Source organism: Numida meleagris, chromosome 7 (genome assembly GCF_002078875.1).
Source record: "Numida meleagris isolate 19003 breed g44 Domestic line chromosome 7, NumMel1.0, whole genome shotgun sequence".
NCBI lineage: Eukaryota > Metazoa > Chordata > Aves > Galliformes > Numididae > Numida > Numida meleagris.
Window position 1 is genome coordinate 1,537,301 of NC_034415.1, and position 25,255 is coordinate 1,562,555.

Below are 25,255 nucleotides of genomic sequence, written 5' to 3' on the forward strand. Positions count from 1 at the left end.
TGAAGCAAATGGTAGAGCTCAGTAAATGGGGTTGAATAGCCTGCTGGTGGTGAAAAGTCACTCAAATATAGGATTAGTATTTAAGTGGTGGATGTAAGATGGGGATGCAACTGTTACTGATGCCTAGGAACATATATTTACTGCAGTACGTGGAAGGAGTTGCCCATGCTCTGAAACATAACTCACATTTGTCATAACGTTGGAAATATCCAAATAATTTATCAGGACAGTATCTCTGATAAAAGCAGATTTTATTCACAATTGCAATGGTGGGCATCCTGCAAGCAGGAGTGCCTGCAGAAAGCGGTGTTACATCTTTTATGCCTTATTACTTGATGCTTATCTTTTTCTCTCCTGGTTCCTCATTGACTGAGTATTTGAGGTTCACGGTCTTCCCAGCAGTTAACTGAACATGAAGTTACTGGTTAAACGTAAATTGTTGCTAGCTAAGCATGTGTATTGCTAATTAATTAACTTCTAACACTTGCTTACTCAACACTCGGCCATTATTTCTGGACACCTGTTTGTCCTTGGATAGAGGTAAGTGTGGAAGGAGGATAGAGGGGAGCATCCTGATGCCTGCATGTTGCATTCTTCCCTCAGTCCTAGAGTGAGACAACTCGGCCTTGAGTGGAGGCCCTGGCTTCTTTCCTATTTGATAAGCCTGCTGTTCTTTTGCTGAGGGCCTCTTAGCAAAACAGAATAGCCTTACAGTATGTTTTTAGTCTAAAATACAAAAGCTGCAGTCTTGGTACTTAATAATTACTTCATCTACTTAGTAAGCATGCACCGATGTGGAAGTTCATCTAATGGACAATTGATGAGAACAATCAGAGACCCCTCCCCTCGATGAAGTAAAGAGAACCCCAGGAAGAATTGTTAGTACAAATAAAGAGACCATGAAATAAAGTACTTATCTTGCTAGTTCCAAATGCAGAAACAGCATCCCATTCCTACAATAAACATCATAAAATTCTTGCTTTATCTTTCCAGGTTCCGTGAGAAGAAGCAGCCAAATATAATCTTTCAGGAAGCAGATGTATTTTCTATAATCCTGATGTTAACTTGTTTGAAGACAAAATGCCTATTTACACGGTTTCTGTAACAGGGTCCTTCGAGGTACAATGTACTACGCCTTTGCAGAAGATTACTTCACAAAACGCCTTAACCAGCAGCAAAATGTTGGGGCAGAATCTGGCATCGCAGGTGTCAGGAAAAGACCAGGACAGTCTTCTGTCATGTTCCCAGAAAAAGACTGAGGAAGTAAATAGGACCTATGTGATTTCGGCCTGTAAAAATGTGGATGACACGTCACTTGGAGTGAAACCTCCAGACAGGTTAACGCTCCAGAGGAGAACTAGAACAAGCAAAAATTTGGCATCAAGTAGTGAACAATCTGATAAAAATCCATCACAGAGCACAGAAAATACACAAATGGAGAAAAGGCTTACCCTGCAGAGGCGTGTGAAGAGTGGCTCTGTAGAAATGAGTAAAATTAATGGGAGTACTGTGCCTGGAGCAGAAAATAGTGCCTCTGATGCAGGAAGAAAATATGAGATTGCACTTCAACCCAGTATTAGTAATAATGATAAGCATTATATTAAACCAAGCTGTAAGTTGACTGAGGGTCAGCTAGTTACGAAGTTGCATTGTAAGTCCAATTACAAGGATTTGTTTGGCAGTGTTGAAAAAGATGGCTCCATGCACTTGAAATGTAGGACAAGTGCTGCTGATGCAAAATTTCGAAAAGAAGTTCCTATATCAGAACAGCTAGCTACCTCAAAATCTGTTACTAGGATATCAAGAGAGCAGCTGAACGAAAATGATGATGTAAAAAAAATGGCTGGAAAGCAAAGGTTACAATGGTTAAAGCATAACAGCTTGGAAAGACCGAGGACACCAACAAAAGCTTCGACAGAAGGATTTAAGCTTACACCAAAGAACAGCACTTTTCAGGATAAGTCATGTTTATCTGCTTCAAGTAAACAAACAGTTAATCTTCCAGCTGTGTCAAAAAAGAAAACCAGCTCTCCTGTGGGTAGAAGCGCAAAAGCAGAAGAGAATGCTGAAACTCTAGCTGAGAGCAACAGCACTGAGAAAGATATTTTTAAAGTAGAAAACAGCAAAGTCATTGTAGCTGCGCGTGTGCGGCCTTTCAGTAATAGGTTCGTATCCTAGTCTTGTTTCTGATGCTACCTCATATCTTCTGTATTTTCCCTGTTTTCAGCTGGGACAGCGTTGATTCTCTTTGCAGTGCCTCGTATGAGGCTACGTTTTGGCTTTACAAGTAAATCAGTGTTGATAACACATGAATGTTTTAGCTGTTGCTAAAACACAGAGCCGAGGGTGTTTCAGTTTCTCAGCTTCTTGTACTGTCCTGCCAGCGAGGGGCTGACGGGCACAAGCAGCTGGGAGGGGACAGAACCAGGATAGCTGACTTAAGCTGGCCAAAGGGATATTCTATAATACATGGTGTTGTGTGAAAAAACGAAGGGGGGTTGGCTGGATGGGCAGCTGCTGTTGGGGACTAGCTGGGCATCAGCTGGTGAGTGGTGAGCAATTGTGTTGTGCATTGCTTGGTTTGTAAGTATATATTATGTTATTATCTCAACTCCTAAGTTCTACTTCATTGTTTTTTGTTGTTTGTTTTCTTTCTTTTTTATTTTCTTCCTCCATCCCGCTGGGAGGGGAGAGCGTGTGAACAAGTGCTCAGCACCAGCTGATCTGCCTGTTGGGTTAAACCACAACAATAGTGTTTATTGGTTTCTGGTTTTTTTTTTTTTTTTTCCATGGGCTCAATAAAGTCTAATACTTACTCTGAAATTAGCCAATATTTCTATATCAGGGTGAAGGTTTTGAGAGGTTGAATTTGTTTTATCGCAGCTTGGGGTTATTCTTTAAATAGTTGTTATATGAAGTACTTTGAGCTTGAATGCTTTTAATTTTTTTAACTGATGATAGCCCATCTTTTTAATTTTATGATGCAATTAACTGAAGAAACTAACTTAAGGAATGTAGCTAACAATTCTCCATCTTTGTATTTATTTTTCCTTTTCTATTCAGAGAGAAAAATGAAAACTTGCTCCCTGTAGTCTCCATGAGCGGATCAGAGACATCTGTACGAAATCCAAGCACAAACCAACTTTACAACTTCAGTTATGACTTCTCTTTTTGGTCTTTTGACAAGGGTCATCCTAATTTTGCAAGCCAAGAAATGATTTATAAAACTTTGGCGTTGCCGCTGCTAGAAAGGGCTTTTGAGGGATACAACACTTGTCTTTTTGCTTATGGGCAAACTGGTTCTGGAAAATCATACACGTAAGTTCCTAAATACAATTCTTATAATCTTGTAGCCAATTATTATTCAATGTGAAGTTATGAGGAGAGATTATGTGTTATAGATTTTAATAGCTATTAAACTGTATGAAATATTTTTATACATTTTAAAAGAATGAAACATAAAAAACACATTTATTGGGACAAAGTTACCTGTAGTATTTGCTTTTATGTATCTGACGCTGACCACAACCAACCAACCAAACAACTTTACACACAGTAATCCCAGACTAATAATAGTTAGGGGTTTGATAGCCAAGCCTATGTACCTTGTGTGTAGTTTTCACTAGAATGCCTTAAAAAGTGTTTTCTTTCCAACCATGCATCTATTAAAATCATTTCTATGAACTTTATAATTCTGGTGAAGTGTTGCAGAATTTTGAGTATGTAGTTGAGGATCAGAAATGCTGTAACTCAATTTAGCATCATCTTATGGTTTTATTCTCTTTATTATAGATATCAAACTTTCACAGAGGCAGGCTTTTCTTTTTAAGCGGAAACTTAAAATGTAACGTTTATTTGCTTTGGCCTAGAAGAAGATATGCTCGATACTATTACAATTGTTATCCTATTTATAGCGTTCTTTTTCTTTTCCTCTGCTTTCAGGTAAAAAAATTACTTACTTTTCTGTATTTTCAGCAAGGCTGAAATTAGTAATAACCGTGTCCTCAGGTTATATCTGTGCAACAGTCTTCTCATAATTGTGTTGTGTGGCTGTGTGAGCTTTGTCTCTGAACTGTAGCTGAATTAGTACGGTATGCTGATTTTCTGCTGTGGCAGAGTTGGACAGGAAACAACTAGGATAGACATAGAGAGGGGCTTGAGCTGCTACACTGATAGAATGCAGAGAATGGCATACGTACGTGTAAGGATATCAAACATCTATAGATAGGGTTCTTGTTTATAGTCCAGCTTACTCCTTTTCATTTGTTCTAGGATTTCTCTTTGAGTTTACAACCCGTTTCTCGGGGGGGGGTGGGGGGTGAATCAAGAAAATCATGACAGACGTCAGACATAATCTCATCTCCCTGCTCAAACAATTGTCAAGTTAAATCAAGTTTACTTCTGTAACTAGTTAGTTATACTGTTTAAAGAAGCAAATGACATTTCAACTCCAGGTGTACAAATAATGTTAAAATTAGCTTTAAGAAATTACAAAACTGAACTAACGTTTTTTTGTAACTGTAGGATGATGGGCTTTGATGAAGACCGAGGAATAATTCCAAGACTTTGTGAAGATCTTTTCACTAGAATAGCACAGACGGACAAGCAACAGGTAGGATGATTGTGCAGCTCAGTTTATGCAGAACTGTGAGGAAACTGGTTCATTTCAATATCTTCAACTGTTTCTTTCTTTCACTTTATCCCCTAGTGCTTACCCGCTTATTGATGCCTGTATTTTATCGCTGATTAAAATCTTCTTCCTGCTGGTAGCTCTGATTAGCAGATTTCTGTAAATAGTCTGAACCTATATTTGTTTTGCTTCTTTAGCGACAATGTTGTTAAAAAAAAAAAATGAAACGCAGAATAGAATTCTAAGCAGAATTCAATAAAATTCAAAGCAAATAGAATTCAAATTAATTCATAGGAATTAATCTTTAAGTGCTGTCACACAGCAGTGTCAAATAGACTTCAACGGTATTCCAATTCTGATTTGCTACTACAGTATGCTTGCTGAAATTTCTTAAATAAGGATTCAGCTATCCCACCTCAACTTTTAAGATTCTAAAAATTTCATTGTTAATAATGTTTTCTTCTCTCTTTTGAGAGTAGACCTTTATTCATACGTAACTCTATATGAGAGAGGGCTATGTAATAGAAGATGGGATTGTTTATTTAGATCACAGTTTCTTTTGATTTGAATTCCTATCAAATCAAATCTCGGTAAATGGATTAATAAACGAAGTTGTGACAGTTTCCAGAGTGCCTTAAGGAAGGATTACATTCTGTTCCTCTCAGAAATAATTGGTATAGCAATGGTAAGTTTAGAAAATCATACTGAACAGCAGGATCTGGTAATCTATGTTAGTTTTCAAAGGAGAATTATGAAAATGTTTATTGGACTAGATGAATATATCTTTTTCTTGTTATTGTTACTACTAGGTCTTGTATCATCTTGAAATGAGCTATTTTGAAGTTTACAATGAGAAAATTCATGATCTCCTTGTCTTTAAAGCTGAAAACAGACAGAAGAAACAGCCAGTAAGTTGCCCTCAGAAACAAGTATATACGCAATGTCAAAATAGCGGCTTTTGTTTCGTAAATAGAAATGGACAACTGACAAGTGATCATCTCTTTGTTATCTAAGTACTTGAGATTGCTAATAGGATTCAGGGTAAATAAAACCTTGCTATATGACGCGAAGGCTGGCACGGCATATACATGGTTTTTGCGTGTAAATGTGTGTGTATATATATGTATATATACAGCACTGAAAACAGCTTCTAATCAATTGAAAACAGCTTTTGATCCAGCACTTCTCAGTTATTGATCCTACTGAAATGCCCATTCACTTCTGAAAATACCTGTTTATTTTTTGTCTTGGGAGATACTTGTTCACTACTGGTCTTATGTATCTAATTGTGGTCGGTGGTATATTCATGGGAAAAAAAATGGTATTTGCAAAGGGAGAATTTTTATCCCCTTTGTTTCCTTTGCGTATTTATGTTGCTCAGCTACTGAAAACTACTATTGTACAAAAGCTTAGAACTAAAAAATGGCTAATGTCTTTCAGATATTTTGCCCTGGATAATGTACAGCTTTGAGCTCCAGGGCTGACAGGAAGTTCCTTTGTTTTGTTTCGTTCGTTGTTGCTGTTGTTGTTTGGTTACATTTTTCTTTAGCTTCCCAAGAAACAGGACTGGGGGTGGGATGGGGGGGATTCAGTAATCCAAGTAACTAGTTAAAGATCATAAGTTAAAACTAGCTTTGCTCATTTTTTTTCACTTGTGCTTGAATATGTAAAAACCATAAAAACCAGAAATTTTTGTGAAGTAGGGGACAAAGGGAAGTAATTCATCACACTTGATTTCTTAAAAAATAAAAACCAAGCAACAACAAAAAACCCCACTCCCTAAAAAACCACTCTGTTTTCTGTGCTTGGCTATACCGTCCGATTCTTGTATGTAACCCAGGAGTATTAGTTTGAGAGAGAAGATATAGTGTTGAAGACTTACTGTTGAAATAAGTCATTTATCCCAAACTTGAGACTGATGTCAACTAGCCACGTAGAAGTGAAGACTACCCTGTCTTGTATACAGCAGGAGTATGTTCCGCTGAAATTAGTCTGCGGTTTTGAGCCAAGCTCTTCAAGTTGGAAACATACATTTGCAGCATCAATGGTGTTTTTTTATATATAAATCTCTTATTTAATATATTAGTTACTTTATAGTTTTGTCCAAATGTTCTTGGAGATGGCTCCATAAGCGATGGTCTATAGCCATTACTGGGATTTCTCAGGCCCATAGAAACATTCAGTTTTAGGTATTTTCTTGAAAGTATTGTTCCAGATAGTTATAATCAATGCAATCTAGCATGAGAATTTGTGTTAGGCGTGTACGCAAGCTGTCACTTAATTCTAAGATAGTTCTAATCTTACTGATGCACTGTTAATAGGTTGTTTTCTTCTAATTGTTCTTTCCAGCTTCGTGTAAGAGAGCATCCAGTGTTAGGACCATATGTGGAAGACCTAACTGTGTAAGTCTCAACTACTCTCAGGAAGCAGTTCCTACATCAGGAAGTGCTGCTTTACTGTGTGAGGGACAGAGCACTGGCACTGACTGCCCTGAGAGGTTGTGGAGTCTCTCTCCTTGGCAGTCTTCTAAAGCTGCTTAGACATGTTCTTGGGTAGCTTGCTCTTTGTGGCCTTCCTTGAGCAGGAGGTTGGGCCAGGTGATTTCCAGAGGTACCCTCCAACCTTAAGCATTCTGTGATTTAATAGATGCACAGCATAATCCTGGCATACTGTGTTGTTATCTTGAGGCTCTGTGAAAGCTTTTGTGCTCACCAGTGAATTAGGCAAGATCTTAGTTTCACGCAGACTAGCTTGGCTTGCTGTATTTCTATTGGCTTTAATACAATTAGAATGACTTTGCAAAGTTTGGAAACAATGGAAGTCTCAGGACAACTGGAACTTTGGTGATATATTGGTATTTTCTTTCTAACTTAGTAAGTATTTCAAAACTCACACAACAGGGAAAAATTGTAGAAAGAGAAGTCTGAATCCAATTTTTTTTTTCCCTCCTCTCACTGCAGGAACGTTGTTAGTTCTTACTCAGATATACAGGTAAGAGTTGTTCAGTTATATTTTTACTTGCTTATTCCTTTGCTGCTGAAAAGTAAATTCTGTGGGAGGGAAGAAAAAGCTTTGCAGATTGCTCAGCGTTGTATGATGTTTCAGCTGATGATGTAAAAGTACAGAAAGCATTAGTCCTATGCCTTGGAGCTGTGTAGACACATACAAGCAAGAATGATCTCTTCACATGATTAAGTTGTGATTCCACCCTTATAGATTCATCACTTGTGTTAATAATTTGATTTGCAAATACTTTAAACTGCAGTTACCTAACCCAGAGTGTGTTTTAGTTTCCTCACCAAAAAGTTCTGACTTCTTTCTCTTACAGAGTTGGCTTGAACTAGGAAATAAGCAGAGAGCAACAGCTGCTACAGTAATGAATGACAAAAGTTCTAGATCTCATTCTGTCTTCACTCTTGTCATGACACAAACCAAGGTATTTCCGGGTGTTTTATTTTTAATTATCTGTTCAACTCGCATAGTAGAAAATTGTTTTGTGTGCTACCTAGAAAATTGGGAAAGTATACTTGGATGAGGTGGGTGCATTTTAAGGTGGCTTTCTACACAGTCAGCTTGTTTTATTTTACATACTTTGAGTATGTTCGGTTGTCTCTGTGCTACATGTATTTATAGAAGTAATATAAATATGCCTGGACTGGCAGATCTAGGAGTAGTTCAGGATACCTCTGGGATACAGGGACTACAACTTCTTGTTTAGTTTACAGGTGCTTAAGAGGCAAAACCTGACTTAGTGAGATGATCCTGAAAATAAATGAAATAAGTAGAGCTCCTCAGACGTCTAGAGACTGTCAGTTTTCTCCATTTACAAATAACTTGGGTGTGGTTTTTTGTTCTTGGTTGTTCTTTTCTTTTTTCTGCTCAATTACTTGAGTCTTGTTATTCTTCTGCTCACTGTTCGCACCGCTAGGCTTTCTTCTGTGTGTCAGGATTAGTCCTAAGATTTCTCCACTGGTTGTTTAGCTGATAGAAGCGACAGTCAAACATCAGCAGTGAGCTATAATTTTAAATGTCTGTTTTTGTGCAGTTCATGCTTATACAATTATTCACATGTAAACACTTGATGTTATGGTTAATTGTATGGACTTGATCTCCTTCAAGGGATGTTCATGAAAGTATCCTGTCAAAAAGTGAATAGTAATGCTCATGTCTGTTGGTTTATTTATTTGTTTTAAAGTGAACATTTGGTAGATCTCTGCTTGTCCTCAGACTTTTTATTTTGAGTTATATGCAAAGTTCTCCAATTTTTCCAGGTAAAATTTGTGGATGAAGAGCAGCGTGACCACAGGCTTACCAGTCATATAAATCTAATTGATTTAGCTGGCAGTGAGTGCTGCTCTACAGCTCAGACCACTGGAGAAAGGCTAAAGGTAAATCACAACTGGAAATTTCTGGGGGGGCGGCGTTTTCTCCACAGAGCACCTCTAATCTTCAATTCTGAAGCATCCTCCTCTGCCAGGGCTCTTGGGCAAGAAATGTAGTTGTAAAAGCATATGTAGCCCTTATGCTCATAAATTGGGCATAGTATTTTGCCAGTGAGGGCAAGCAGCCTTAGAATATGTTTAGACTGTACTGTGGGGCAGGCCAGATCTTGCCTGGGACAGCACTCCCTCTGCTGTGCACGCCTGATGATCCTCTGCAATGAAGAAGGATGAACTGCGTGCACGAGCAGCTGACATTCAAATTAGTGAATCAGATGTTGCACAGTTGGGGCTTTCCCCTTTTTTAGAATTTAAATATACAGAGTGCCTAATGAGAGACAATTTTTTTAACCTGCCTTTGTAAGTTTAATAGTTCTCAAGACTGTTAAAGACCGAGGTCTCTTATTTCGAAGTGAAGATCTAGGATACTTCTGCATCTTATTTTTTAATCAGCAGTGACATTTGATACGGTTCATCTACACTGTGCATTGAATAAGCACAATTAAATCAACAGAATCAATAGCATCATGCAAGAAAATACACTTGTATTTTTTTTTATTATTTTTGCTTTGTGTAGGAGGGTGTGAGTATTAATAAATCACTATTAACCCTTGGTAAAGTTATTTCTGCGCTCTCCAAGCTGTCTCGAAATGGAAAGAAAACTTTCATTCCTTACCGGGAATCTGTCCTTACTTGGTATGTATGCTCCAGATTTTTTTTTATATAGAAGTGAAATGTTTTCTTGGGTTATTCCCCTTCCAGGAGCCATTCTCTCCTTTTACCTCAGTGCAGAAGTAGGTTGATGGGAGGAACTGGGTAGATATAATTATTCCATCTCTGATTTCAGGCTTAGTACACTGATCGTCTCTTTTCCACCGTATGCTTTACAAAAAAAATGTGTTACTGCATTTGTCTGACTGCATCCTCACTTTGGTGCTGTTCCTTGTCCACCTTACCACCGAAGTAATTAATTATACATCTTTTTTGCACCTTGTATAGTCTGCTTTTTAATTACTCGCTTGTTATGTCTTCTTGCATCAAAACCTTGAGTTTAGTAATGCTGCTTACGTTACTGGTGACAGGATTGCTGTGAGGCGTTTTAAGTGATTTGAACTGAGGAAGATGCTTCAGTGGCTTAGCAGAAAAGTTATTCCCCCATAATAGTGCTATTTCCAAAGTAATGTTCAGGTAAAGACAAAAGTTTGAACGTGTGGCTTGCTCTTAGAGGAATTTGCGTGTTTCTGCATCCAGAGCAAATGTTCTTTCCTCTTAGACATCGGAAACTAGCTTATCAAAATGACATGCAGGAGAAATAAATAAGCCTTTTGCATCAAGTAAAGAACAACGGGACTTGAGTCTGTGTTCTAAGTTAGCTGACAGTCACTCTCTAACCACTCTCTAAGTAGCAAGACCTAAGTATTTTGTATGTGATGTACTTCTAATTTCCTGTCAAATAAAGGTTGTTAAAAGAAAGTCTTGGTGGAAATTCGCAAACTGCTATGATTGCCACAATAAGTCCAGCTGCCAGCAGTACAGAAGAAACGCTTAGCACTCTTCGCTATGCAAAACAAGCTTGTTCAATTATCAACATTGCCAAAGTAAATGAAGATGTGAATGCCAAATTAATCAGAGGTAAGGTTGACATCTGCTGTCTTTAAGAGCTTTTTTTATTTGTCTGTGTTAAAGTTACTGCTCCATGAGAGACATTACTACTAATGATTGTGCTGACTGACCACTGATTTGTTCACTCTTCAAATGTTTTCTAGCCAAGATATTTAGTAAGTCCAAGCACCACCATCTTTGAGAACGTTTTGCAGTTTTATGAACTTTTTAAAATTGAAACACCTTTATAAATAGCATTTTGGTGTGCCCCCAGTAACACCCGCTATTGAGTATTGGTTTCGTTGAGTTTATCTTAATTATGTGCTATTCAGTTGATCTGTGATCTTTAAAATAATGGGTTTTCCTCTCCGCTTTCTGTATATAATCCCTTAAGGAGGCTGGTAGGATTTTTTTTTCTTAATATTGTTCTTCTTTTTGAGTTGTTGGTTGTATTTTGTTTTTGTTATAGTTTTTTTTTTAGTTGTTTTAACTTTTGTCTTACTAACGTTAAGACAATATCCTAGGCTACAGTCGAGAACCTGGAATAGGGAAAGATGTTTTGCTTTTAATAAGATATCAGGATGAGTGTTGTAGTATTGTTCTGAAATGTCTAAACGCTATTTGATCTGTATGTTTTTGGATGTGTAATTTGGTTTTGGTTTGTCTGATATAGAACTGAAAGCTGAAATTGAAAAACTGAAGGCGGCTCAGAAGAGTGCTCAGAACAGGGATCCTGAAAAATACAAGCATTATTTGCAAGAAATAACATCTCTGAGGATAAAATTGCACCAGCAGGAAAGGGACATGACAGAAATGCAAAGGTAAGGTAGTCAATAACATCTGTTTATACATTTTACTATTTGCTATTTATACTTGAAATTTGTTCTTAAGGCAGTGTTATTTTTTCCCTTAATATGTTAAGGGCTTGGAAAGAGAAACTTGAACAAGCAGAAAAAAGAAAATTAGAAGACATAAAAGAATTGCAGGTATGTTTTCTTTCTTTCACTTTCTTCTTCACTTTACATAGCAAACAATACAGGAAAAATGCCATCAGCAATTCCTGCAGAAGAATTAGAATACTCTGAAGATTTGTTTTCCTCAATGCTGTTCTTTTAACAGAGTAATATAGATACTTGGATACATAAAATAGTCTTTTTTGATGACATCTTTTATCTAGAAAGCAGGAATTGCATTTAAAATGGACAATCATTTACCAAACCTTGTCAATCTGAATGAAGATCCCCAGCTTTCTGAGGTGCTGTTGTATATGATTAAAGAAGGAGAAACTACAGTTGGAAGGTATACACCAGATTCAAGACATGATATCCAGCTTTCCGGAGTGCTAATTGCTGATGACCATTGGTATGTAGTAATTCTTGAAGTTTTTTTTCTTTTTTATTTATGGCAGAGCAGGAAATACTTTTGATCTTCGCTTTGCTTTTGGAGTTGCTGTTCCTTCTGGCAGTAGCAAAATATGGTATTCTAACTAGAGAGGTTAACTTTTCCACTGTTTACCAATTAAGGAAACTTGCTTCTATTTCTCCTTAGAAAACTATTAAGCTAAGTAGTTTAATTTGGTTCTAAGTTTTGTTAATGTAGTGAAATCTATTCATGAAAAAAATCTTACAGGAGATCCTGATCAAATGATGCGGTGTATGATAATCCTTTCCCATTCAACTTAATGCATAGTGAAATGCCTTTACAATTCTCCCTTAAATCTGTTAGTAGATAACAACTTGTTTATATTCAATAAATGTTGTTTAAAGTGCATCTCATGCTATTGTTCCTAAACAGAATGCTAAACTCAATGAATCAGTTACTGAAAACGAGTAACTCGGATATGCTGAGAAACTAAGCTTAATCGAAGAAATGCTCTGATAACAGTGTATCATAATTATCTTAGTAGGAGGTTCTCAGATTAAAATATACATTCTCTTCCAACATGTAGGTTATCACTCACAAAGTTTGTGTAATGTTGTAACTAAATAGTACAAAGACAATCTGCATATAGAATAAGGAAAATAGGACACTATATGAAGTATTGATTTTAGTCTGTTAAGAAACATTGCTTGCAATTAACGTAACTAACGCTACTAACAAATGTTTCTTGCTTTCAGTGTTATAACAAATACTACTGGCAAAGTGAGTATTATTCCACTGAGAGAAGCTAAGACATATGTAAATGGAAAATGCATCGTAGATCCAACAGTTCTGCATCATGTAAGTAGGTGACTTTGTAAAAGAGGAATATATGCATGTGTGGATTTTGTAGCTGTATTGCTGTTACACTTTCAGACTACAGTTTTTCTTAGAGGGCTCTGATACAATTAAATACGTTTCTTCTCAGTTTCTACCCCTACCCTCTCTGTTTCAAGCCCATAAGTCTAAAAGTTATGGAATAAATGTTTTTTTTTCTCCTTCCCTATAGGGTGATAGAGTGATCCTTGGTGGAGATCATTACTTCAGGTTTAATCATCCGGTGGAGGTTCAGAAGGTGAAAGGGCTGTCTTGTGGAACTACGCCTTTGCACGATGGTCCTAAGGACTTTGAATTCGCAAAGAATGAGCTGCTTGTTGCACAGAGAGCACAGTACGTACTCTTTTTTTCTCTTTCTAAAAATAAATTCACAGTTGTCAATGCAACTGTGCAGTAACTTTAAGTGGGAAGAAACTTAAGATCATCAATTATTTTATATGTGAAAACTGGAAAACAGTGTGCTTATTATTAACTCATTTTATAATGGGAACACACGTTCCAGACTTATCTGAAGTGAATGCTTAGTTCTAAGAGGTGATACCACCATCTAGTCCACTTGCCGAGAATGCTGACCACTACTGAAGAAAACATTTAACTACAGAGATCCACAAAGTAGTGCATCTCTTCAGTTGCACTGTATCCCCAAGTACACAACTTCAGAAATGTACTTTTGAGATTTTATAGAGAAAGCCTGAAAAGCAAATATACTATGAAAATGAGAGTTTGATGTTACAACCTTGGTCATCTGTGATGGTGGAGAATTTGAGAAAAGGCAGTGTTATTCTCAGTTGCTTCTTTCTCAGGAGTTATTAAACGGCAAGTCGCGTTGACTTGAAATATACTTGTCTGCATCTTATTATGATTTTGTGAGTTTCTGCAATTTTTAATTTTGTGAAAGATACATAATAAAGTAAAACTGGAAATTATGTAGAATTTAAAATACTTTTTCCCTTGCCTCTGCCTGTTTTCTCTAAGAAATAAAAAATACCTAGGTAAAATATGGAAGTTGTAAAATACATACGCAGCCTGTAAGAGATTAAAGCCAGCATTCCAAATGCGTACTTTCTCTCATAGGCTTGAATCAGAAATTGAAGAGGCACGACTTAAAGCCAAGGAAGAAATGATGCAAAGTGTCCAAATCGCAAAAGAGATGGTTCAGCATGAACTGACATCACAAAAAGAAGCTTATGAAAGCAAAATAAAGTCACTGGAAGCAGAGGTGGTAAGTTGCCATTGCATTCTTATAGAAAACGTAACAGTAAAACAGAATAAATCAGAAGGTAATAAAACGGAAACAGTAGTATGTCAGGATTTATTTGTTGTGTGTTATGTGGTGGTTTATTTGTTGTTTTTTTCTCTTCCTGTCTTGCATACCGTAGCGATATCTTAGGGAGTGCTGAGCCTTTTTCTTTATTTAAAAAATAAATACAAAAATAAAGTCACCATTATTAACTCAGGATGTTGTTAAGTAGGTACTCTCTTCAGAATTATCCTAGGGATTTTGCCTTGTAGAATTGGTCATGAATTAAAAACAATAATCTCATGTGAATTTGATGAGAGTGTAACTTGTATGTGAACTAAAATCACTACAAAATTTTATTCAGTAAGTCTTCAAAATTGCTGTATGCTACTGCGGGTTGTGTTCTCCACAGGGGCTGCATGTTCTCAATGTATTGAAGTGAAAATAAACCTTCATCTCAGCATCGGAAATGCTGTAGAAGTGGTATAACTCTTTTTGTCTGTCTTTTATTATATTAGAGAGAAGAATCTCGTAAGAAGCAAGTACAAGAAATAAACAATCAAAAGGCTGCAAGTAAAATACAGGAGTTAGAGAAGGCAAAGCAAAGTCTTGAGCTAGAACTACACTTCAACAAGAAGCGCTTGGAAATGGAGACCTTAGCTACTAAACAGGTATTTATAAAACAAACAGCAAGGTTTCTAGGTGGCAAACTTTCTCTTAAATAAATCATTGTACTGAATTGTAAAATAAATTCTTTTTCTCAAGTACTCTTCTTCTACGTGATTTAATGCAAATGAATAGATTTTATTTACCGTCTGAATGTGCTGTTATATAGAATTTGGCGATAAGCTAGTACTGATATTGCTATTCCTGAAGTAACGTGGACTATTTTGCTCAAGTACCAAACTTCAGCCACCATTGCCAATGCCAAAAGTCACAATTCCAAAAATTAATGTAGCAATGGTGCTTTTCTTTCGCTGCTGTTCATGTATCTGACTTCTGCAACAGCTACAGTTTCATTGTTTGTTTTCTTTTAATGCTGCTGCTTTTTTGTATTTCTTTTAAACGTTTCAATATCATAAGCAAGCACAGTTGAGTTTCATGGTATGTTTTTTTTCTCTTCCTCAGGCCCTGGAAGATCATACTATTCATCACGCAAAAATACTTCAGGCTCTAGAAGATGAGAAACAGAAGATTGCTGAAGAAATACAAACCCTTCAGAAGAATCGTGCGAGTGGGAATAAAACTGTGACTAGTAAGTGCGTACTTAACGTTGCAGGAGCAGTGATTTCTCTTTTGCGCTGTGGACTAGGATTTAGTGTGTGTGGATCCAGAAGTTTTTTTTTCTTCCTCTAACACCTCTCTAACAATCATGAAAAAGAACAGTCTTATGACTGCTACAGTCCTTTCTTTTTTTAAAAGAATGTATTCCCGACAGTGCACTATTTTATCTCATTTGGAGTGCTTTGGTGGATTCCCATCTAGACTGTATTTACCCCAATTACTTAAAAGTTCTTTTTCAGTCTGCCTGAACTAGTTAGGAGTTAATCCACTGAGGAAACTGGAGTAACAATTGCTTCTGTTTAGTCTCCTATATCAGATTAACTTAATTCGTTTTGTCCAGTGTTAAGTCTTTATTTTTCATATACCCTTCACTTGTTCTTTTTTCAAGTGTTACTTATCTGGGAAGCTCTTCTTTCACACCCCCCCCCAGCATATTGAGAATACACAGACCTGCTAAATGGCTAAATTCCATTCAAGATGCTGTGTGTGGTTTCGTATTTTTTTTTTTTAAACCTTTAAGCTGTTGCATTGCATTACTTGATCATTAAGTATTTTATTCTTTATTAGCTCCTCTTAACTGGAATTCTTTGAAGTTATCTGTGATGATCAAAGAGGCCAACACCATTAGTAATGAATTAAGGAAAAATACTATTTTTAACAGGTAAGTATCTGAGTGAGCTGATTATAAGCGTGTGTAGTGGGGATTCTATAAGTGCAACCAGCTATTTGTTTTTCTTTGAACAGATTTCTGTTAAATTGAACATGACAGATCACTCTTCCCACCTAATGTGTAACTTAGTTGTGTTACTTTGAAATGTGAATTTTACATTAAGATTTTCAAGGTATGTTTACATGAGGCAATTAATTTTGGATCAAGCATGTTTTGGGGCTGAATCTCATGCTGCCTATGACCCTTCTGCTTCAGCTCGCGTATCAAAGCACTCCTGAGGCACATTAAATGCATTACTTGTTTTGGTTAGTCTTCTGATCCTGAAGGTGTTCTTCAATGGAAATGATTCTGATTCTAATTTTGGACAAAACTAAACCAGGCTGTTTGTGTCAGCCTCTATAATGTAGCCCTGTAAACTTAACAGAGGTAGTTTAAAGTGAAAACTTAAGAACGTGCATGCCATGGAAACTGAGTGCTTGACACCAGCAGTTTCTATATAATGGCCAGGCGTTCCTAGCAGGAGCACAGATACACACAGTGCAGGAGAAACTCAACAGTAAATGTGGCTACAATAATAGGGGTGAGTGGGTGTGTTTTGCTGTGGCTTTCAGATGTTTCTGGCAATAGAAGTCCATAGCATGTATTTGGTTCTGAGTTTCCTCAGAGCTAGGAATTTATATGGTGGTATTGACTACAGGGATTCCTTTTTTTCTTTCACATATAGATGATTTTAATAGCTGAAACTAATGTTTGTGTTTTGTGAGAAACATGATGTCCTGGGCAATTGCTGGGCTTGTAATCAAATGTTTGATCTCTGTATGATCTACATACATGTACTTTGTATTTACTTTTCATTATTTTTTAAACTTTCTCAAATTCTTAGGCATGACACAATCGATGATAAAACAGGAACAGTGTCTTCTGTTCAAGTGCAGGTTCGTAACATCAAACTGGGCATAGCAACTTTCTGGAGCCTGGAGAAATTTGAATGCAAACTAGCAGCAATGAAAGAACTTTATGAGGTCAGTAAGAACTTATGGAAATCCACTAACTAATAAGCAGTAACATTTTGTCAAAGATATTTCAATAATCATAGTAATCATATGAGAAGATATCTTGTGGCTTTTTTTTGTTATGTAATCTTCGAGCAAACAAACACACACACACACACACACACACACCCTCATCATATATATATATCATGTATATGTGATTTGTTGTATATATTTGTTTTTTTTAATATATATATATGCATCAGAGATTAAAATCTTTCCCTGTCTTCTTTAAAAGGGAAAAAACCAATAACAGACTAAAGTTAAGAAAAAAAAATGAGAAAACATTCTTTTACAATATAATTCTGTGAGATGCAAAAATTTCCAATGGTAGAAGTATACTGTGTTTATTACTAAAACCTATTTGAATCTTGACAATAGTTAAGAATGGATTCTGTGTTGTATGCGAAAAATATGGCTAAAACCATTACAAATCTATTTATTTATATGTCTGGTTTTGTGTGAATTACATGCACAGAATTTTAATAGATGTTGTGATATGGAGAGAGCTGTGGAAAATCTTTTGACTTGGTATTCCTGTATACTATATCTCAAGATGCTGGATAGCAGAGTGTCTTCACTAAATGTTTCTTGTTTCATTTTGTATTTTAAAAACTTGCATCTCAACCTAGCTGCCAGTTAGTTAATTTCTGAATTATACATATCCTAACAAAAAGGAAAGCATGAAATCTACTGTTGTACAGCAGAACAGGATGTCTTCATCCTGGTATTGTATGCTTTATTATCTCTTTGTTTCTATTTAACCTTCCTTCTCCTCTGTTTCCTTTATTTTCCAGAGTAATGATAGCAATAAAGCTGCTGATGTATTTTATGACCCTGCTGATGAGTGGGAACCTGACCTTTCAGACGCCTCAGTTTCCTCTCTTTCCAGAAGAAGGTGATAATTTGTAATTCCTTCACCCCGCTAAAAACAAATCAGAAGTTATTTTGTGTAATTATTAAAATACTTCTGTATCGCTCATAATCTTTTATTGATAATTTTTAAATTTCAGCTAATTATAATGACAAACCTACAAATGATAAGTTAAATGAAAATCAAATTAATTTAAAAGAAAACATGTGAGGAATGGGGAAAGTTAAACTAAGTATGTAATCTTAGTACACTTTTACTGTGTTCTCCCTCATGAAATGTGTTTTAACATTCAACATGTTGCCAGTGTAATAATAAAAATTGCATTCCCACTAAAGCAGTTTGGCAGATAAAACAATGGTATTTCTAAGGTTGTGGAAAGCAATGCATGAGTGATCAGCACCAGCAGGTTTTTATGTATAACAGTTGACAATGAGCTGATGGTAAAAACTGTTCCCAATTATCTTCTGAGAGCTACCTCCAGAAATTGAGCAATTTACCTCTAGCATAGGATTTTCGATCAACCTCCAGAGGGCCAGATCTAAGGGTGTAAGTACACATGCGTATTCAATTAGTAGCACAAGCAGTCTTCAATAGGCACTTCAGTTGTTGTTACCATCCTTACTTTTCCCATACATTGTGTTAGTGAGCTCTTTTGTTCATTCCGAAACGGATAAGGGGAGAAAAGGCTCCCCCAGAGCCAAGAGTACATTTGGCCAAAACATGCATGAGACTTCGTAAACTTAATATCTAGGTGTCAGCATGGAGTGAAATATATTGTTTTTAAGGTTTTCTTCATACTTCCATAATACAACAGCAATGTTTTTAAAGAGTAAATTGCAGCTGGTCTGTGACCTTGCATTTGAAGTTTCAGCCTTGTAACTGCGTTTATAATTCCAGACTTGCAGAAATTGTAGCTTGTAACACAAATGCTAACTGATGCTTCCTTATAGCTCTGCTAGTGGATTGCAGCTGATACGATTGTTGTTATTTTGCTGTGAAGTAGGTCAGTTTAGCTGATTGTAATTGGTGATCGTTCCAGGTAAGCAAGTCTGAAAAGAACATAATGAATAAACGGTTTCTTTTTAGTCTAAATATAAAATAATGTTGGAACACTTTGGCCTTGTCTGAAGCTGCCTTCTGGACGGTATTGTAATGTTGTAGGTGTGTATTCTTGAATCTCAGAAGCGTGCTTGTTCTTGTTCTGCCTCTACTAGAAACTGAACTGTACAAGAAAAGCTACTGGAAGAGGGGAACAGGCTTCCTTGCTGCACTGTCATCAGTTAACTAGTCTCAGTCATGCACACTGCTGAATGAAATTGAATTCCGTGTGTTGCTCTAAGATTTGATGTTCTTTATGTGTGGTTTCAGAGAGCATCAAGGGCAGGCTATCCCAGGTTCTATGTTAACAAGTTCTATGAATTGTAAGTGTGTTTGTGTGTGCGTATATGTGAATATATATATATATACACACATATGCCTGGTGGATATTAATACTCATTGATCCTTCAGCGAGCACTAGGAGAGAGATTCTTCAAGTTCTTAATGTTTTCACTCTCTCATCCTTTCTAGAAGTAGAAGTTTCATGAAGAACAAGAGAATTTCTGGGTGTTTATCTGGTATAAAATTGCAGCCAATCCAGAATACGCAAGCATCCTACATATCAGGTACTTAATATACCATAGAATCATAGAATGGCCTGGTTTGAAAAGGACCTCAAAGATCATCGGGTTTCAACCGCCCTGCTGAGTGCAGGGTTGCCAACCACTAGACCAGGCTGCCCAGAGCCACATTCAGCCTGGCCTTGAATGCCTCCAGGGATGGGGTATCCAGAACCTCCTTGGGCAACCTGTTCTAGTGCATTGCCACCCTCTGTGTGAGGTTGGTGATATGGTAGATCACTGTTCATTTTATACTGAGGACTTGAAAATACTACTTAGTTAATACATGAACTTCTAGTAATCATGGAGAAAAAAAAAAAAAAAGTAGGCCAGAGAACAAAATGGAAAGTGTCCTAATTGTAATGTATTCAAGCTTACAATGTCAATCTGTTAACAGTGGATCTTTTTCTTACTTTCTACAGTTATGCTTTCTTAGGATAAAAATTTCTAACCAGCACTTGAAACTTTTTTTTTAAAGAGTTTTACTTGTAACATTACTACACTTAACTGGAGGTTTACTGGAGAATGATGATACTTCATGTAACAAATTGCCAGTGGCTCAAGGCTGGTACAATTATTTGGAGACTGTGCTCAAGTTGTTGCTATTCATTTAGCTGCTGAGGGTTCCCCTAGCTCTTTGTCAGGTTTTATAAACTTTTTTTTTCCCCAGAAATACTGGATGCTTCAGTTTCCCAAATGTGCCTTTGTAGTTATTTTAGGTTGGCTTGTTTTTTTCATTTTCTGTCTCTCTGTATGTTCAATTGTTGAAAAAGTTGGATTTATGTTAAAGAATTTCACTAAGGATTTTGTCTTTGTACTAGACTAAGCCTAGAAATTGTGCAGAATTGTGTATACACGTTTTTTCAAACTTGCTATCTCTGGCAATTATACATTGCTTCTTCAGAAATGTTTAATGGTTATTATATAGATTTTATGACTGCTTATTTCTGCAAAGAGTTTCATGCGTATATATTTTACTTCTATACCATACAGGTTCACAGAACAAATCCAGCATATGCCCAAACTTTTTTGAATCACTTTTTCCTGGAATTTGCAAAGAATCTATAAGTTCAGCTTTAGCTTTACTGGAACAGAATCATGAAGCAGGAAAGAGCATTGCAGATCATCTTCTGATTAATTTGTTTACAATCTCTTCTGGAGTTTCTGCCATTTCTAAAGCCTATGAGCAGCAAGATGAAGAATGTCAAAAAAGTTGTAAGTCTTGCTTTCATAGCCATTAAGATAAGCGTTACAAGTGACTTGCCTTTCAGATGTGCAAACAGTCATATGTTTGGTGATGTAAAGAATAAACATTCCTGCTTCCATTTGTGGAGGAGACGTTCTGATGATCTCCTATTTCTTTTGTAGTTAGCTCTGTTGATCGTGATGCTCAGTCCTACAGCATCAAAATTACCTCTGCTTTTGACCAGCTTGTGGTACTAATCAAGACTTGGATTAACAGTGTGGAGAAGTGCACTGGATCTATAAAGATCGATGAAGAAATTAAACAGCAAGTAAAGAACTTGGGAGGTTTTTTACAGTTACTGTTGCAGGTAAAACATGCATTCTGGAATAAGAGAACAGGGTTCCGCTGCTGTGTAGAGAAATTCTGTGCATTAAAGTAATATTAACTACAGATGTGCTACAAACAGTCAAATGTCTAGGACACAGAACAACAAATGAATGGAGCTAAGGAAGATGAATAGCAAAGGATATGTTTGTACTGGCTAAACTGGTATTTTTTTGCTAGTTCTGTGCAATGCGGACTTGTGTGTCTAGGTCCTAACAACACAGGCTTGTCAGTATGGTTTTTGTCCTGATCTGGCAGGTAGGGATGACACGGAATCACTGTGAATCAGCTCTTGTGTTGTAGAGGGCAGTGAGCTGTTTCTTTTACTTTAATTTTAACATGAATATAGCTGCTATTAACTGGATCGTATCTATACTTGTTCCTTGAAGTCACACAGTATCCTCAAAAGTATCTGCAACTCAGTTATGAGTTTTATCTGACAATTGAGCAAATGGCTCTAAGTGATGATAAGAATACTACTTAGTTTAGCCCTTTTGTTTTCCTTAAAGATGAATGGGGAAAATAAAATACACAGCGACAAAATGAGTGCTAGTTTACATTATGGGAAGTGCTACTGTTTATGAAAAAAAAGTCAGCAGTAAATATTTTTCTTGTTCATGGTATACAGCCTTGTAGTGGAAATGATTAAGTCATGGCTTGAACCAGTGATGGAGCACCTGGTGGGAAGGCAGGGCCAACCCAGGGGAGCTCAGGTGCACGCAATGCACCTGAGTGACCGGAAGGGGTGGAGCCAGGATCCACCCCTTCCCAGACCTCGTTAAGAGCTGGCAGTGGAGGTAAGGGTATCTCACTGGAGATCCCTGTGTACCTGAGGCCTTCTAAGTTGATCAGATTCTTTCCTTTGTTTTTGTGCCCGCGGCTGTTGTATTTGAGCAAGTCCTCACTTGCTGCAGCCCGGGACCTCGCTACTCTGCTGTCATTACTGTGCTTTCCGTTGCATTACAGTGTTACAAACCTTCCAAAGAGTAATTCTATTTTAACTGTGTAGTATAATGATACCGTTTCTCTTCAGGGTTGTAAGGTATTGGCTTCTATCTGTGGTAGAGAAACCATTGGAAGTGGGAAGATCTAAAGCTGAAAATGCAACGACGTGTTTGGCATTACAAACTTACAGTATACGAAGTGCATCCTCTTTGAATGGGTATGCTTTGTAGTTTCAATGAATGACATGCTTTTATTTCTAAGGGATGTTCTTCAGATATATCGTCAATGGTAACAGAAGCACAGAGCAAAGTCAACGAAGCAGTAAAACAGACAACAAAATGCATAGGACACTTGGCAGTATTCACGAGAACTGATATTTCCTTTTTTGAAGAGAACGGTATTCCTACAAGCAGTCTACAGGTGAAAGTATGTTTATTAGAAATAATGACTTCATAGATGAGTACCAAAAGTAATTGAGCATAAAGGCTTTGTCCTAAACAATATTTTTGAGTTGCTTCTGTATTTCTTCTTTATCCTAAAACATGAAGTAATCCTTAATCATGAAGTAATTTTAGTGTTGACGTTAACATTTGTTTCAAGTAGTCATGATCTGAAGTATGATGATTTTATCAAACAATTAATGGATGTAATTATTTCCAGTTTACCTAATACTTCATTTTTTTGAAGAAGATGTATGTATGTTAATGCTTGTAGCGTTGGAAGAGAAAAAACAAAAATCAAAGCAATCAAAAACACACCAAATCACGCAATCAAGAAACCCGGAACTTTTAAGTCAGTACAACTTGGATATACAAATAAGAAATGCTATGCTTTTAGGATTGCATCTGCACTGAGATCATACAAGTAGGCATATTTCAAAAAATGCAATACTTACATCAGTAGTCTTGGTTGATATCATGCTGAACTTTCAGAAATCTGAGTAAAATTAAGGAGCCCCTGTTGTTCAAGAATCACACCTGGCTAAATAGGCCAACAATGAACGATTGCTTGTAAAAGAAAAAAAAAATTACTTCTAGACCATTATGGAAAATCTGTTTTAGCTCCAAGGTGTAGTGGAAATGCTAATTGATTGAGCACCTGTTGGGAAGGCAGGGCCAACCCAGAGGAGCTCGGGTGCATTGCATCCAGGATCCACCCTTTCCTAGACCTCATTTAAGGGTTGGCAGTGGAGGTAAGGGAATCTTGCTGGAGATCCTTGTGTACCTGAGGCCTTCCAAGGGTACGCAGGTTCTTTCCTTTGTTTCTGAGACCCCGGCTGTTATGTTTGAGCAAGTCCTCGCTTGCTGTAGCCAGGGACTTTGCTGCTATGCTTTCATTGCTGCACTTTGCATCACGTTACGTAGTTACAGAAGGCCATATGAGTTCCTTTAATCATGTTCTGATCTTTTGTTTTACAAGGACTTTGTACATGCTGTTTATGATGGAGTAGGTTTGGGGCTGGAGTTCATTACAGATACCGTACAGGAAAAAGCACGAGTAGTGCAGAACGAACTACTGAAACAATATCCGCAAAATGAGGTGAGATAATATTAAAATTAAAAATTACTGATTAATTTTTAGAGATGCTTTATCATATTGCTTTCTTTTTCTGTAGTTCTTTCCAGAGAGTCTGTATGGAATAAAATTACAGTAAATCACAGAATTATGAGATGAGAGTGATTGAAGTCTTGCAGAATTTTTTTTCATGTTTCTAGCAAAAGGAATTGTACAAACTGCTTTCCAAATAACGCTATTCACTTGCCGCAGATAATTTTCTATTGGCAGGAGTCCTACGTATACTTGTTGGTTGAGAAAATGTTTTAGCTAACGTCTCCAGCTACTGTGAAGTCAGAGAGAGAACACTGGGTATGAGCTAAGAGCTTACCTCACCACTTAAAATAATAGTGGTATAATAATTACAGGAGAACCTTTCTTTAATGAACACTTAAAAGTTCACTCATTTGATTCTCCTTTAATAATAGATTATATGAAGTTTTGCAGCTGTGTCAACCGGTAGAGAACAATGTCGACTGTTTTATTTACGGAATTCCATCTTACGTTGCAGAAAACGTTGCTTTTGCTTTTGAGTATTTTCCTCATTAGTATGGCAGTGTTCATTGTTCTGCTTCTAAAATATTGTTGTATCTCTACTGTGTCTTGACTCAAGTGTGACATGTAATAAAAAATTTCTTTGTAGATTCAAAGTCAAATAAAGGACAATGCCATAGCACTAGCCAGATTTCTGGAAAATAATGTCTCTTGTTGCAGAAAGGTAAGGAAAATATTTCACGAAACTTGTGTTTTGAAATTGAGTTCTAAACTGAAAAGGTGCCTTTAACAAAGAAAACCAACCAACAAAAACAAACAACTGAAATTATGTTTCGTATGCTTAGAATTTTATGGCACCACTTCCTCCCTTAACGCCATTCCTGTGATTGGAACACCGCAAGTTCTCTGGCCACTGCGTTTCCACTTAAAAGTGCTTGATTTTAATTTTACTTACCGTTTCTAGAGTTATTTATATATTCCTCTGTCTATGTTCATCATGAATGGCCTGAAGTTCAGTAATGTTAGTGCAACTGGGTAACTACTGCAATCATTTATGGCAGCGGTTGCTGGAATTTGAATTAAGCTGGGACAGATAATTTATCTACCTTCAAAGAACCAGGCCATTCTCGAGATTTTAATTACTGTGCTTGCTTGTTTTTCCTCCTGTCAAAAAAATACACTTCTTCCCAGAGATCTTCCAGTGGCATAACATCCCTTTTACTTAGTGTTTCAATGGCCTACTTTTGTGTGACTAAGTCTGTAGTAGTGTCTTAACTATTAAGGATTGCTGTTGTTTATTTGGGTCTCCTTAAATTACTGTTTATTAATACAGAGAGAAATAGAATCTCAGTTACCGGAAGAAGAATGTCTATATCAGGAAATAAAGAGAAGCACTAACATAGCTGCAAAATATTTGGAACTGGAGCGGTGTCTATCTGAAGTCTATCAGATTGTTTCTTCTACCTTACAAGGTAATTGCCTGAGTT

At 36.8% G+C, this 25,255-nt stretch overlaps 1 protein-coding gene across 29 annotated transcripts in view; it reads left to right on the forward strand.

Annotated features, from left to right (window-relative positions):
- Positions 1 to 25,255, forward strand: part of KIF14 (kinesin family member 14) — a 190,195-nt gene that overhangs the window by 1,756 nt on the left and 163,184 nt on the right. For 27 of the 29 annotated variants that reach the window (XR_002441355.1, XR_002441365.1, XR_002441348.1 and 24 more), the window contains exons 2-29: positions 994 to 2,165; positions 3,064 to 3,318; positions 4,525 to 4,612; positions 5,440 to 5,538; positions 6,980 to 7,032; positions 7,591 to 7,621; positions 7,959 to 8,066; positions 8,902 to 9,018; positions 9,647 to 9,765; positions 10,529 to 10,701; positions 11,345 to 11,492; positions 11,594 to 11,657; positions 11,849 to 12,033; positions 12,789 to 12,891; positions 13,100 to 13,260; positions 14,002 to 14,149; positions 14,686 to 14,838; positions 15,296 to 15,422; positions 16,019 to 16,112; positions 17,005 to 17,143; positions 17,971 to 18,071; positions 19,617 to 19,711; positions 20,699 to 20,920; positions 21,074 to 21,258; positions 22,482 to 22,646; positions 23,640 to 23,759; positions 24,418 to 24,492; positions 25,102 to 25,240. Coding sequence is in view for 6 of the 29 variants with exons in the window: in XM_021405429.1 (XP_021261104.1) it covers positions 1,081 to 2,165; positions 3,064 to 3,318; positions 4,525 to 4,612; positions 5,440 to 5,538; positions 6,980 to 7,032; positions 7,591 to 7,621; positions 7,959 to 8,066; positions 8,902 to 9,018; positions 9,647 to 9,765; positions 10,529 to 10,701; positions 11,345 to 11,492; positions 11,594 to 11,657; positions 11,849 to 12,033; positions 12,789 to 12,891; positions 13,100 to 13,260; positions 14,002 to 14,149; positions 14,686 to 14,838; positions 15,296 to 15,422; positions 16,019 to 16,112; positions 17,005 to 17,143; positions 17,971 to 18,071; positions 19,617 to 19,711; positions 20,699 to 20,920; positions 21,074 to 21,258; positions 22,482 to 22,646; positions 23,640 to 23,759; positions 24,418 to 24,492; positions 25,102 to 25,240 (4,552 nt within the window). In the remaining 23 variants the exon portion in view is untranslated. The remainder of the gene's footprint in view (positions 1 to 993; positions 2,166 to 3,063; positions 3,319 to 4,524; positions 4,613 to 5,439; positions 5,539 to 6,979; positions 7,033 to 7,590; positions 7,622 to 7,958; positions 8,067 to 8,901; positions 9,019 to 9,646; positions 9,766 to 10,528; positions 10,702 to 11,344; positions 11,493 to 11,593; positions 11,658 to 11,848; positions 12,034 to 12,788; positions 12,892 to 13,099; positions 13,261 to 14,001; positions 14,150 to 14,685; positions 14,839 to 15,295; positions 15,423 to 16,018; positions 16,113 to 17,004; positions 17,144 to 17,970; positions 18,072 to 19,616; positions 19,712 to 20,698; positions 20,921 to 21,073; positions 21,259 to 22,481; positions 22,647 to 23,639; positions 23,760 to 24,417; positions 24,493 to 25,101; positions 25,241 to 25,255) is intronic. The other 2 variants (XM_021405427.1, XM_021405430.1) reach the window with 2 other exon arrangements.